The sequence below is a fragment of the Penaeus vannamei genome, chromosome 5 (genome assembly GCF_042767895.1).
Source record: "Penaeus vannamei isolate JL-2024 chromosome 5, ASM4276789v1, whole genome shotgun sequence".
Classification (NCBI taxonomy): Eukaryota; Metazoa; Arthropoda; class Malacostraca; order Decapoda; family Penaeidae; genus Penaeus; species Penaeus vannamei.
Genome location: NC_091553.1, coordinates 32932576 through 32947575, shown reverse-complemented (window position 1 = coordinate 32947575; position 15000 = coordinate 32932576). Strand labels below are relative to the sequence as shown.

At 36.8% G+C, this 15000-nt stretch overlaps 3 protein-coding genes across 4 annotated transcripts in view; 2 read left to right on the top strand and 1 right to left on the bottom strand.

Annotated features, from left to right (window-relative positions):
* LOC138861793 (uncharacterized) overlaps window positions 1-7444 on the top strand; it is a 14663-nt gene extending 7219 nt beyond the window's left edge. The window contains exons 5-8 of the mRNA XM_070121633.1: window positions 773-2353; window positions 2563-2837; window positions 3211-3327; window positions 5366-7444. Coding sequence (XP_069977734.1) covers window positions 773-2353; window positions 2563-2837; window positions 3211-3327; window positions 5366-5692 — 2300 coding nt within the window. The 3' untranslated portion in view covers window positions 5693-7444. The remainder of the gene's footprint in view (window positions 1-772; window positions 2354-2562; window positions 2838-3210; window positions 3328-5365) is intronic.
* An 86-nt stretch (window positions 7445-7530) lies between these two features.
* Window positions 7531-12509, bottom strand: LOC113817250 (RWD domain-containing protein 4). 2 transcript variants are annotated; one of them, XM_027369277.2, is made up of 5 exons: window positions 12356-12509; window positions 9201-9306; window positions 8939-9048; window positions 8227-8437; window positions 7531-7996 (listed from the first exon to the last, which is right to left on the bottom strand). In XM_027369277.2, the coding sequence occupies exons 2-5, from the start codon at window positions 9297-9299 to the stop codon at window positions 7844-7846; spliced, it is 573 nt and encodes a 190-aa protein (XP_027225078.1). In that variant the 5' UTR covers window positions 9300-9306; window positions 12356-12509; the 3' UTR covers window positions 7531-7843. The 2 variants fall into 2 exon arrangements, with proteins under 2 accessions (XP_027225078.1, XP_027225079.1); XM_027369278.2 differs by having other exon boundaries at window positions 12329-12438.
* An 80-nt stretch (window positions 12510-12589) lies between these two features.
* The window catches only part of mRpL24 (mitochondrial ribosomal protein L24), a 3458-nt gene continuing 1047 nt past the window's right edge, over window positions 12590-15000 (top strand). Inside the window, exons 1-5 of the mRNA XM_027369276.2 lie at window positions 12590-12756; window positions 13357-13529; window positions 13674-13805; window positions 14026-14119; window positions 14219-14379. Coding sequence (XP_027225077.1) covers window positions 12661-12756; window positions 13357-13529; window positions 13674-13805; window positions 14026-14119; window positions 14219-14379 — 656 coding nt within the window. The 5' untranslated portion in view covers window positions 12590-12660. The remainder of the gene's footprint in view (window positions 12757-13356; window positions 13530-13673; window positions 13806-14025; window positions 14120-14218; window positions 14380-15000) is intronic.

The following is a 15000-nucleotide window of genomic DNA, read 5'->3' as shown; positions in this document are numbered from 1 at the left end:
AAAATCTTTAGATTACTTTTTTGTCTTTTGACGTGATATGGATTTCTGAATGAATCAAGGATATATACTAATCAACACTCATAACGATTTCCCTGAACACGCAGAATAATTCACAATACTATTTTTCACTTGTACCGTCACCTGCTCCTCCTCCGCGTGCAAGAACAAATGTTACATTGGCGAAGAACCTAGTATAAACAGTTTCAGTATCGTTTCAAAAGGTTATGTTTAAGCACAATGATCAATTAGCGCAATATTTGGTAGCTGCAATTATATCAGATTTGCTTTGCCGAGTTAATTCCAGGAAGAACGCAATAAAAGCATTGTAGTTAATGAAACCATTGTTAACTCAGGAGTGAGTGATTTATTGGAAGACCGAAGATCAGCTTTATAAGTGTGATCGTTTTTGTACAATTTTAGTTGTAGTTTTTCCAACGTTTTCAAGGATAATGCAAGCTTGCCTGACTATCAGGAAATATTGTTAATCACCAATCTTTGTCAATTTATTAGTCTCTAAGTTTGTTCATTTTTCTTTCACAGAAGAATTTTAGATCAAGACAATACTGCTGCAGATAATAAATGAAGGCAATGAATGGTCAATGTAAAAAAAAGATTTTCATGATCATTCAGGCAAAATGGAATTCAGTCTTAAGCAAAGAAATCAGTTACTCCTTTGGCTAAACGACAGAGTAGTAATTATGCTTCAAATTCTAAAGACAATATAAAATAGCAGACCGAATTTTAGCAAATATAGCGTGGTTTCCCCTTCCAGATATTGTAGATGATGCACACTTCTTCAGGTACAACAACAAACCGCAGAAGCCCATCGAAAGCGTGAAGTTGCCGATGGCGCTGCAGCAGTGGCGCCACTACTGCCACGTGTTATCCGGAGACACCTACACCGTCTATGTAAATGGCAAAGCACTGGCGAGCGGGCCCATTGAGGTAAATGACCGCGTGTTGCCTCTCAACGGAACCTTCATTATTGGACAAGAACAAGATGGTCTGTCTCGAAGAATGGATAGTCAGCAGATAATCAAAGGCTATGTTACCCAAATCAGCGTGTGGAACTACGGCATAGGAGAGTCAGATGTCGCAGCCATGGCGGACTGCAAGAGGCTGCTGCATGGAAACATTTTCTCAAGCGACAGAGACGACGTGGAACTCCTGAATGCTAATGAAAGTAGCGTTCCTCTTTCAGACCTTTGCTCCCGCGACGAAAATTTCATTGTTTTTCCCGAAGTGCGCACTTTTAGCGAGTCTGTCCAGATGTGCGGTTTAGTTGGGTTAATGATGTATGGACCTACAAACAGGCAGAACGCTAAAGAAGTAAACAACACGCTGCACAGCCAAAAATTCTGCGGCTATAAAGAGAACGTGTGGCTTGGTCTGACAGACAAGCAAGAAGAGGGAACGTGGAGGCGACTCTCTGACGGAAAGATTGTAACGGACATAATCTGGACAGTTGGCCAACCAGACAACACGAGGATAGAAAATTGCATAATAGAAGACGGTGTAACAGGCAACTGTAATGACTACAACTGTTTTGACAACGAGAAAGCGTGTGTTCCTTGTGAGGAATCACAGCATGCGCATCTATACCTCCGAGGAATGTGCGTCGAAATGAAGACAGAAACCATGTTCGAAACGCGCGGTTATGTCCGAAACAAACCCTATTTCCACGGGTTTTATGGTTTCATGATTTTCAAATCTGCTGACACTCAGTGGGTCCTCTACGACACCGTCTCGAATGAAACCCTTGCTCTCTTGGACCTCGCTACCAGCAATCTGTACCCCTTGGGGAGGCATACTTGGCAGCTCCTTGAACCGATGTGTGACAAGGCCGCTGACACCATGACGGAAATGAGTCTGTCGGCCTGCGGGGAAAAGCACTACATGTGCGACAGCGGGCAATGCATCGACGTAGAGGCTCGGTGTGACGCCAAAGATGACTGCGATGACGAGACAGACGAAGACAACTGTTCGATCCTAGAAGTTCCCGAAGGTTACCGCTCCTTCAAACCTCCCAAGAACGCGGAGGAACCCGGCAACCCTCTCGAACCCGATGTCTTGTTCCAGTTCGTTCGTTTCTTGGAAATTGATGACGTTCTGGAAGCCATTCAGCTAGAATTCGTGATTCAGTTAACGTGGATGGAAACGAGATTTAAGTATTATAATTTAGACGAAGACATGTACGCCAATATGATGTCTGCCGGTAATATTAACCAAACTTGGAGACCGAGCTTGAAGTTTCCGAACATCAAGGGAGGTGATCTGAACTTGCTCGAGGAAAACCTTTTTGTCAAAAAGATTTCCGATCCCCTTCCTGTAAATTTCAACACTGTAGACATGAGTAAGTTAATGAATCACAATTGTTATTCTATCATTATTATTTACATACGTGCATAGTCATGAATAACAGTTTTCATCGCCTTGGGCAACCATAGGCCCGTGTATAACAATCTGCCAAGTATTCAATCAACGTGTGTAAGCAGAGACATATTTGTCAGCAAACGGCGATATAAAATTCTAAGTAAATCCCCTTGCGCCTTCGATTCGCAGGCCAGGTGTATGCCGGGACCGCGGCTGTGATTGTGCAGAGCCAACACTACAGCGGCAGCTTTAATTGCAAGTTTGATGTCTTTTATTATCCTCTTGATGCTCAGGACTGCAAGGTCTTGGTGCAATTGGCTTCGGTCAGCAAAGAGCTCGTCAGCTTCGCCTCAAACAAATCAAATGTCACGGTTGATCAACAAGCAGATATTTCTACTTATATTGTTGACCGCTTCGTTGTAAAGGCTAATGAAGATGATAAGTATCGTGAAAGTCGATTACAGGTATTTGTCCTGCTTAATTTCTTTTGTTCTGTTTCTTTACAGTCTTGATTTATTATGTTTTGTAATTGTTTCTGATGTCTTGCTGCCACAGTTATATCAAAAGATTTTGTCATAAAGCGTGATATACAACTTTGGGAAAATTTACTTCGATCTAAAGAAAGAATTCGACCTTTAAAATAGAAAATAGTTTTGAAGAGAAACTTCATTCACAGAAAATTATAAATTCAAGAGAATCTTGATTCACATTCCCTTCAAGAAACGAAACACGCATTGTTATTATTGATTATCAGACTTTTAATTTTGTTAACAACAATTCGTCTGCCGCTTTCACATTTTTTCACATCATTTCTATCTGCTTCCATCATGCTGACAGGTCAAATTTACACTGACGAGACGTTACTTGCTGATCATGTTGTCTGTGTATTTACCCTCCGCCATGTTGCTTGCCGTGGGTTATTGCACACTTTTCGTCAGACTCGAGAAGCTAGATGTAAGTATGCTGCAGACACTATCTAGTGTTTCAATGCGTCCCCTGGTTCTTGTCTTCTTTTATGTCTCTGTCTTTTTATATATCTACGCATTCTTTTTCGCTATGTCTATTTACACATCTACATACCTGATGTATAATTGTCGTTATCTTGCGTTCTTGCTCTCATATTTTTTTCATTTGTTTCTCACACTCAAAATTGTTTGGGATTCGGATATTTCTGTATACAAAGGATACTGCGCATGTAGGTCCGAATAAAATTAACGAGATTCAGATCCCTTTTTAACAGAGTATGCTTTCCGTTTACGTTTTAAAATTAATACTTACTCAAAACCAATGAAAATTGTTGATTGGCCTAATTAATAGTGTATACATATCTAACACTTGACTCCTTTTCTGTTACTCTTTTGTCAGGGCGACTGAATTGTATTGGGGAAAAATTGGCTTATTGTTTTAGGTGTACAATCAGTTACAAATCTTAAACTGCGATCAGTCACACTATTGACTCAACAAAATTGTAGAATATTCTAAAACAAACGAGCGTTTCGTGAAATTTCGTTAATACTTAATATGTTATTATCATCATGGGTGGTATTTTTAATATTATAAATATACTCAGTGGCCTCAGACGCCTTAAAACACCTTAACTACTGCTCGAGTCTCTTGTCTCGCAAGTGATTAGGACCCCCACCTAAATGGCCCTTATCCATCACCTATTTTCGGATTATTTACTTTGCAGCCATCCACTCCATTCTTATACCTTCTCTTAGGTCATCCTCGCCTCGCTTCCCATCCCCTTCCATTTCCATGACACTTTCTTACATATGCATATTTTCATCACTTCTCCATACCATTGCAGTATTTTTTCCTTATACTTCAGTCATTCCTTTTATCTTTTCATATCGTATTCCACACATCCACTTTCGTAATTTCATCTATATCATTTATTCCCATGGGTTTCCTTTCAGCTCCACACCTTACTGGTTTGAATGTCTTGTATTTATTTATTTTTTTTTATTTTTTTTATTTTTTTATTTATTTATTTTTTTTTTTTACTCATTAATTTTCTAAATATTGTAAAATACCTGTTTCAAGTTACCCCAACTAGCGGGACACTGGATGAGGTATTACTTCCAGCTCCTTATCTCCCGCTTTTGTAGATGATATATAATTTGATGTGTTCACTTTATTCATATTCTTAGCCAAAATTTCGGCGTTAAATTTTAGATGTTCGATGTTACTCCTGACTTTTAATCCTCTATATTCTATAGAACTAGTTCCCAACCGGTGGGACGTGATCCCCAAGGGATTTTAGAGGGTCCTCAGGGGCGTCACGAAGCCCTGGGAATACATATTGTAGGCCATTTGCTGTGTTTGTAAGTGTTGTTATTAAGAATGTACTATGAAGTCTTCAAAGGATAAAATATAACAGGTAAATAAAGCTTGCACAGATTACTGAAAATAATGGGAAAATCATGAATAGAACGGCTGATGTCGGGTGGTCGCGTATGTATAAGAGATTGAGAAAGGGATCGCTAGTCTAAAAATAATAATAATAATAATAATAATAATAATAATAAAAATAAAAAATAAAAGTTTGGACTCACTGTTCTATAGGCTTCCATCACCTATCCACTGCCCCCTCTAGCTCAATAAACACCTTGAGTCCTTGTTCCTTGATCCTTATCTAACACTGGCCTAACTTTTTTCTGGTTTTTCCTTTTCTGCCAAACACTTCCATACGTGTCTTTCGCTTTTTCCTTATCTATGAAGACCACATTAAGTCCTCTCCTTTTTTCCTGCTTTCAGGCATAAAACGAAAACTGTTATCCTGCAGTCGGTGTTTGTCTTCATACTTCTTTTTATGATTCTCTTCCCAATTTTCTATGTGTGGGACATGATTTTACAGATTCCGTATTATATACTATAAAAGAAACAAGTCTACAGAATATAGGGCGCATTACCTAAGCCACAATAAGGCTTACTCTGTAACAAACAACAAGTATGGATACGTCATTAACGTAGACGAAAATCCTCGCAGGTTCGTCTCTCTGTGAGCCTGACCACGCTACTCGTCCTCTACACTTTCTTCAGCCAAACGTCCTCCTCGCTCCCTAAGACGGCTTACGTGAAGATGATAGACGTCTGGTTCTTCTTCTGCACTTTCTTACTCTTCTTCATCATCATGATCCACGTCGTAGTCGAGGTTCTGGACGATGGGAAAGTATTCTACATTGCCCCTTCGAGAGGGAAATTCAGACGACCTCACATGTCGCCGAATTCTGTTCTCATTTTCACCCGTTTGGTGGCCGTTCCTGTGTCCGTGTTCGTTTTTTCATGCGTTTACTGGGCGATGATGCTTGTGTGACATGCTATTCATGGTATTGTTTGTGGAAAGATCACCAAAAACTTGTGATCATTTTGTAACGCAAATAAAGGAACATGATTCAATTTAATACCTGTGTTGTTAAGTCATGTAGAGGCAAAGAAGTCAGTAAGGGGTAAATTTCACCTTTTGTACAATTGCAAATTTCATTAATCAGATTAACTCACTGCAGCGCATACTCTGCAAAGATACTTGCTTCGGATTAGTCGAAAGTATCCATTTAGCATATATAGATTCCTTCCTGTTGACTTTTAAATTATTCTGCCATATAATGATGATTCTTCATCCTAAGTCGTTTTGAAACAAAGATCTCCAGTGAACCAGTAAGATAAGGTATTGAGCAGTTATTGCTGGCATAATTCTATCGGAATTTAATGAAGCTTGAAAGGTGTAGCTTTGTATATATGACGCATTCATGTTTCATGTTTAGGTTTGGCAAAAAAAATACACTTGAAACACCTGAACTTATAGCATGGTAAGATAAATATGGATACAAATATAGAACAAATTTGTCTATGCACTATGTACCGTTGAGTAGACACCTAGTTTCATGTTTAAAGGTAGGTTAAAATCTGCCCTTGTATCATATATAAACCATGATGGCTTCTTACTTGAGTCCAGCTTCTTATTGATGCACTGTAATAAGGACATGAAAAAGCACAATAACATCTACACAAGTTATGCACCAACAACTGAAATGCATATCACAAATCGTATTTTAAAGCCATGAATCTCAGAGCAGTCATGAAGAAAACGTCATCATTATTATCTTCATATATATTACACCCACTATCATTTCTGTTAACACTATTATCATTGCAATAATGATTGTAAATAACTACATGGAATAGATATATGATAATTGTGACTATAAGGAATGTTTTTATCAATGTTATTAGTTATTATTATTCATTTATTACTATTGCTATGACCACTGTGCATTACTGTTAGTACTTTAATTACCATATTTTAATTAGGATATTATCATTATGAGTATGTAGCAACTGCATCAGTAACAAAGTTCTCAGATGACATTGATGGTGGTGGTGGTATGATGATAAGGAATTAAGATATATCATTATTATTACTTGCTATTATGTACACCATCCTAGGGAAAAATACGCAGGAATTTCAACATTTATTACACTAACTTTTGTATTGTATTGAATTTTGCAAACCAATCCTAAATATGAATGCAAGTCTGAAGGCAGCAACATATTTTTGCAATCTGCAATAAATACCAATATATGTAATTTACATGTGTAACACACACTGTGTGTGTGTGTGTGTGTGTGTGTGTGTGTGTGTGTGTGTGTGTGTGTGTGTGTGTGTGTGTGTGTGTGTGTGTGTGTGTGTGTGTGTGTGTGTGTGTGTGTGTGTGTGTGTGCATGTGCGTGTGTGTGTGTGTGTGTGCATCTGTGCATGTGTGCATGTATCTGTGCGTGTGTGCGTGCATCTGTGCGTGTATGCGTGTATTGCACTGTGTTCTGTATTTTATATCACATAACTTATTCAACATGACATAGTACCTCTTACCAGTGTAATATTCTTATTACTGACATGAAATAAATGTGGTTGTACATGTTGTCTTGGCTTTATTCTCACAGTCATCTCTGACATATATATACAGCAAACCATCTTTCCATAAAGATGCAGTGATTTGGATATATATTAAGGTATATATTTGCATAATTAAATAGACTATCAATAGCAATAAAGAAAAACATCAGTATTATCTTTTTAGTCATTCCTTTTGCAAGGCCATTTGTAATATGATCATACACAAAAAATAGGCATATTAGGCAAATAAAACATCTTCACTATTTTACAAATTCTTTTATACATATTGGACTATTAATTTACCAGCATAAATCTGCATACAAAACTGTAGGATCAATAATATTAAACAAACAAACCAAACTTGGCAGACAGTGACTCTGACAGATCATTAATGTGACAAGTGCATATGTTCACCTATTTATCCTTCACAAGACCTTCATGCATGTAGTAAAAATAACAGGTTTGTTAGAAAATAATACTTCCTCCTTCAACACCACCCAAGCAAATTTTCCTCTTAGGCAGTCATCTAAAAAGTAATGATAATAATAATTTGAATATTAAAATTAATAAATGCTATCCATCATTTTTGGAGCCCCCGGTCTGAGAAAGGTGTTTGATAATGTCTACCCAGTTGTAACCACGAGCTCTTTCACCAGCTGCATTCTGTCTGTCCCACATTCGCCTCTTCTGCGCCTTTGTCAGCTGTTCCTTCTTGTCTTTCTTACCCTGGAAGAACAAGTGTCTTGTGTAATAAATAAGGTATATAGAAGCACTGTATCTGTTGGCTGTGTGATTTTAGAACATACAACAGGCAAGTAAATCACAAATTATATAATATTTAATCAAACACCAAAAAATACACAAATAAGTATAAAACATTAAATTATCTCTCATTAATTTAAAGCATCAGATGGAAAAGAACAATATATTTTCAAATATATCCAGTAGTCTTTTACCTCTCCTTGGTCATCATTTAATGTCATTTGACCAACATCAGAATTAATCTCAGCTATCCGATTGACAGGAGCTTCTGATGGTTGTTCCTCTAAGAGTTCTTCCTTGGCTTCTTTTAGCCATTCAAACAGAGTAAATGTCATGCTCATGCCCAAGTTAATCTCTGCCTGTTCTTTTAAACCTGACATGATCTTCTCCTTAACAGTACTTACTCTGATGAAAAGAAAGAGAATGTTTGAATTCATCTCAAGCATGTATTGGTTATGCTTATTCCATAACGTAAAGCCGCTTTATAAATATATCACACGATTCTTTCATGCATAAGATAAACCAACTTTCATCTCCCTATCTTTCAAGGTCAACCTTGAATGCAGAAATAATATGCATTAATAATTATAAATTTTTGCTAACCAACAAAATACCTGAAATAAGAAAATACAAAATTCAAGTTTTGGTAAATGTTTAATAAACTCTTATAGTGGCTTTAAAATACTGTAGGAAGGTTTAATAGAAATACATGGTCAAGTGATCACTGCTAAATTATTCAAGATAACAGTCTGTTGGCTGTTGCTTAAGAGTCAACAGATGCAGAAGTTACACTGAACCGCATGAGTGTTTTATCAACATTTACCAAGATTCTCAAAATCTTTCAAACTTTAAGCAAACCCTTTGTCAAATTACATTTTAAAAGATGATTCCCAAAGGCATACTTACATGTGTTTATTATAAAACAGATCCAGATTAATAGATGGTGCAACATCTGGGTAGTCTGCACCCCAACTAATTTCTACAAGGAAAGATCTGTTTTCTCCTTCATCACCATACTAAAAAAAAAATAATGGTTTATTTCAGGATAAGATTTGCATGGGATTATCAAATATTACACCTGCCTACTCTTCACATGATAAATATTGTCTGTTTACATTATCCATCAATAAGTCTACCAGGAACAGAAACCAGAAAACAGTAATAATACCTTATACTGAAAAGTGGTTTCATTGATCATTGAAAAATTACTGTCCCCTTCATATATGGACTGAAGCACTTCACGTTCCTCTTCATGTTCTTCCCGCATCTTGAAACTGCAAAGAATGTTCAAAGCATTAATATTCAAGTCAGACCTTTATATCAGGATCCAACTTATTTGACATAGTGGGCACTTCATCTCTAATCTTGTCAGTTGAGGGATACATATCAAGTCAAATAACATATATGTAAAAAATATATATTTATATATATAAATGAATAAAAACATAATAAATGTGTATGATTCACACTATTGAGATGTCATTCTAATAATTTAGACAACTAAAATTTCAAATACAATATTTTGTCACAAATACTGGTACTCTAATGCATATTTTTAATATAAAGATTCATTAATATGTGAGTTCATAAGTCAAACAATCACCCCATGGGCCCCTTCCATCCAAGTGGTTTGAAGGACCCATGGAAAATAAGGATTTTAGATTAAGAGGGGGAAGGGAGGGGGGAGACAAATTGTATAAATGTATTTGATTTCTGACTCCCATAAAGCAATTATGTGGGCTTCAGGATTTTGTTATGACTTCTTTAACCATATGGCATACTACAAATATTGATCACAGTTGTCTCCACACTTCATAATATTATGGCAAAAAAACTCAACATTATCCAACTATAAAATAGAGGATTGGGATATGACAGGTTTTCTTATTTGATCATACACCTCTTGGTTGTATTATTATTGTAAGTCCTGCATCATTTTACCTGCACAAAGCCCTGAATAATAAGCAACATGATGAAACTATCCTTGCATATGCCTGGCCAGCTGAGTAGTTTTCATTAGTTATTCTCTTTACACTAATGGGACATCCCGGAATCATTTACTCTGATAGATTACAATTTCTAAACAAGAACACATCATTTTAAACAAGAACTAATGAGTTAACTGTTTATAACTGAAGAATAAAGATAAGGGGCTGCTGTGCATATCATAATTATCATAGTGTTACGAGCAATACTTATAACAATATAAAATAAAATAAATTATTTCCAAATATCAAGGAAAAGGATAAACAGATGAGGTAGATCAGAAAAGTGATGGACTCACTGGTGACTAAATAGTTTTGCAACCATTTATGTTTATGTACAATGGATAAACTAAACTCACTGTGGACATGATTTGTCCATACATAACATCCCCAGCAGCATCAGTGTTTGCGAGAAAGTTTAAATATGAAGGGTCTTCAATCTCAGCAATATATCAATTCCTTATACTATCTATTAAGCATAACACATTATCATACACAAAAACTGCATCAAAAGTATTCAGCACAATGGAAAGATAAGTCTGTATATCTACAATAAGCCCAGCCTGAAAGACAAGCAAATCTTCACCATGGTCCTAGCCTGAATAATATATAAAATAAAGGTATAATCTATTTAACATATAATTTTCCTTCAAATAATGGCATATTAATTAAATACGACTCCCTACCTACATCCCAGATACCATTTCAAATTCATATTTTATAACATTTGTCAAGTTTTGAAAGTGTCGTTTACAATGCACAAGTTGATATCTTGTGTGCAATCAGCCATATTTTGTTCTGAAAGAAAGCTTAAATTCTTTTAGCTGTCAGGAAAAGGATCCTTACAAGAAACTCCCACTCCCTAACTCCCAAGGAAAACAAAATCTACATTACATCTGACTGGCAAGATTGAGCTCTGGCAAATCATAGTGACACATCTCATGCATGATGTCACAGCTCAGCTGAGAAAGCTGTCATAATGTAATGCTTGCCTTGTCCTACATTGTTATACAAACTTTGGGAGTTTCTGGCCATTAATATTGTGATTTTATTCATTCTGCCGATTATTACTGTTATATTTGGTTGTATATACCAATAATACAATAATGTCAAATTTATGTTTTTAAAATGCAGACCTCCTCTAGGAATTTTTGGCTCTGATAGCAGGGGAGAGTATGAAAGGTACCTGGGAAATTCCAGGGTAAAATATAAACGATATACTACTGGGGATGTGCATTCCCCCATGTGGGGGCTGCTGCTCCCAACCCTCACCCAAGAAAACAAAATGCATCTTTTCCGGTGCCAATTAAAGTGTCGCGAAACGCTCCGCGACACCTATCAAGAGACACTTTGTGTCTCGTGATTGGAGGCGAGACATGCCTCTAAGCTCCGCCCACTTCTGTGACGTAATGGGAATGATCGCGGTTGACGGCTTGTTATTTTACTGTGCTGGTTATTTTTCCAATAAGTACACAGTATTTAGGAATATGATATCCAAGATGGCTTTTGATATCTTATGGCAGGTATTGGGGTGTTATAGATATCCAATATAAGTACGAATATGCATGAAATATCCAAAGTAGAAGGAATGCATCTGGCAACTCATTTAAAGTTAACTGTCTGCTCGATTCCTGTCACGCAAGAGGTGTCGCGTTTCCCATAACCGCTGGAAAAGATGCATACAGAATCATCCACTTATTCACAGTAGGGCAGGAGAGTGCGTTGGACAGATTTGGCAACACCACTCCCACATGGCAGTTGTACCCTCACGCCTGCCATGAATACAAGGAGGATTTTCTGTGTTCCGTAGTTAACCTAACCATGGGGTGGTCGCAGGGGGAACAGCCCCCTGCATTAGACAGCATAGTGACTGATTGTGTGTGTATCATTTACATTATACCCCGCAATTTCCCTGGTAGCTTTCATGCCCTCCCCTGCTATCGGGGCCAAGAATGTGGGGCTTCCGCGCAGTAATACCTCCATATTTGCATTGCAGACGGTGAGAGGAATCCAACGATGCCGAAACCATCGCGATTCGTATGGCGGACGTATTAAAAAAAAAAAAAAAAAAAGCTAGGTATTTACCAAATAACCTTTTATTTGTATCAAATACAATTTATTTCCTTAAGTCCCCGTGTTATGTTCTCGTGGACAGTCATAACAATAATGTTCAAAACTCACAGCTTTAAAGGATATTAAAATATAATACGCCTATAACATCTTTCGGAGATAGATGAGATCGACATCACCACATATGAAGTCCCAAAATGTGTCTAACCAGCAGTGACAGTCCAAACGGGGTATCAGTTACCTTTACATCCATAAATTTAGAACATACCACAAGAGTATCGCTGCCTCGCCTGAAAGAGACACCGAGGACACGCAGGAATCATATGTTTACATTTTGCCTTCTAGGACTCATCTCAAAATACCGAACAATATTTGCTCTCCTACATTATCATCTGATATAGTGTATATAATATCTATTTTCCAAATAGAGTCATTTCTACGGTATAACATAGATGTTTACGTATATCGGTAAAGTATTTAAGCTCTTAAAATAATAGCGGCGATTCGTGTTCAATCACTCATTCGCCGACACATGAATCCGTGAAGAAACATTTTCATTTTCTTCTTTTCATCATGCCTCGATTAACTTTTGTAGCGAAATGCGTCGCGGATATGACTAAGCAAGTGTCAAATCTACCGGAAAAATATATCAAAAGAGCAATGGCACAGGTAAGTAAAACAAATTAGATTAAGATGAGTTCTTAAATGGACTTCCCTATGCATTTGTTTTACAATGGAATATAATGATTTTTAAAGTACGTGTTTAGATTAATGATGCGGAGTTTGCCTTTTAAGTAGTGATACAGGTCACAGAAAGGTTAAGTTTTACGAGGAACATGTTACAAGCTTATCCTCAGTTCAAGCTGTATCTGTTTCATAACCTGGTTGCACCCTATAATATGTATTCTCAGTTGTAAAATCTCGGTTGGTTGTGCATATGGTTGATAATTATCGAAAAGATCAGCAGCATGCTGTATGAAAAAATAGACAAATTTACCCGAATAATAATTTTTCTGTCTTGGTTTGTTGCAAAAATGTAAGCATAACAAGAGAAATTTACAAACAATTACCGCAGGAGGAATTATAGAATAGAGGTGTGTTTTAGATGTGACAATTAATGTTATGAATACTTGGTAAGTGAATGAAGGTACTCACATTGTTTTTCAAAATTGGACTTTACCGTTTCTCATAACTATATTTGCTGTTTTATCCAAAACCACTTGAAATTTATTTGAACGACCAATTACATAATCTGGTTTATATTCACAGGTAGACTGGAAGACCCCAAAGGCAATTCAGTATAGACAGACAGAAGTTAAGAGAACCAAGTTCCGATTCACCACAAACCGGCCTTGGACACAGCAGTTTGCGCAGCAGAACAGAGTAGGAACACGCCGTAAGAAAGTCTTTGTTGAGCCCATTACAGACTGGTCATTTTTCAAGTAAGTCCTAACAATAAATGAAAAAATAAATGGATCAAAAAGAAAAACAAATCTAATTCAAATTTATCAAGATGATATGACGATTTGTAAGCAGTTGAAAATTTGGCAGTATTTATGAAACTGATTTTCTCCTTTTCTTGAAAGTGGAGATCGTGTGGAAATTCTGGTCGGAAAGGACAAAGGAAAACAGGGCCTTGTAAATTATGTGGTTCAGGAGAGAAACTGGGTTATGGTAGAAGGCCTCAACTGCCATTATCGATCTATCGGCAAAAAGGGGTGAGGATTTTACGTTTGTATTTTAATTATTATTTGAGTTTAATTGTCCTGCTTTTCACCATCAAATGTAACACATTATTATTGACCATGGTTTATTTAGTGTTATTCTAAAAATTACAGTGGTAAAAGGGCAGGTACAGGAATGAAAATATGAAGACAGAAACAGTATTTTACAAAATTATTAAAATGAGATGTAATAGATAGTGATCTCAATTGACAGTGACTATCCAGGGATGATGCTCCAGAGTGAAGCTCCCCTTCTTGTGACGTCCCAAGTAGCGCTGTTGGACCCTTCAGACAACAAACCGACAGATGTAAGTTGTACATCAAATTTTACCTGTAAATGACTAACCAGATTCACTTTCCATGATAAATCTATGTAATATATATTTCACTTGATTCATAATTTTCAGGTTGAATGGCGTTATACTGAGGAAGGAGACAAGGTCAGAGTTTCAGTACGGACAGGAAGGATCATCCCGATTCCAAAGCTTGCAGAGGAAACCAAGGACTATAAGACAAAAAGGACTTACGTTGAACAAGAGAAGGACACAACTGAAGATGATCTTACTAGGTATGTATCATTTTGCAACTCTTCTTCTCTTTCTTCTTCTTCTTCTTCTTCACTTCCTCCTCCTCTTTCTTCTTCTTCTCCTTCTCCTTCTCTTTCTCCTTCTCCTCCTTCTTTTCTGCCTTCTTTTTCTTCTTCTTCTTCCTCATCTCCTCCTCCTAATCCTCCTCCTTTTTCTCCTTCTTTTCTCTCTCTCTCATCTGTCTATCTTGTAACCCTTTGTTATCAGGATGACAAGAATACATGGAATGCTCTGTCTCTGATTATTGATTGACTTTACACATAGATAATTCCATTAGTACTTGATTACCAAAAAGTCAGTTACTTGTCTTAACTATCTCACTTTTTTACCCTTTTACTTGATTTTTGGAAAGATATTTTATTATTCTATTGCCATTAGTATTGTTAATAACATGATGGTGATAATGATAACAACATTTTTTATTGGTATTAGTATTGTTAATAACATTATAATGGTCTACTTGTAATGTCAAGAACAATAGGAAAAACAATATTAAATGCATTCGGAAACTCCCCAAAACTCAAGGAAAGTGGAAGTCAGCAGAGAATACATAGGCTTACAAACTTCTCCCTTGGTGACTGAGCACATAGGGAGCCATCTAT

Excerpts from the sequence above, each read along its gene's own strand:
- LOC113817250 (XM_027369277.2), bottom strand. The coding sequence starts at position 9,299 with ATGCGGGAAGAACATGAAGAGGAACGTGAAGTGCTTCAGTCCATATAT. Across the intron at positions 8,438-8,938 it reads CTGTTTTATAATAAACACAT|AGTAAGTACTGTTAAGGAGA; the intron begins GTAAGTATGCCT and ends TCTTTTCATCAG. Across the intron at positions 7,997-8,226 it reads TAAATGATGACCAAGGAGAG|GGTAAGAAAGACAAGAAGGA; the intron begins GTAAAAGACTAC and ends TTGTTCTTCCAG.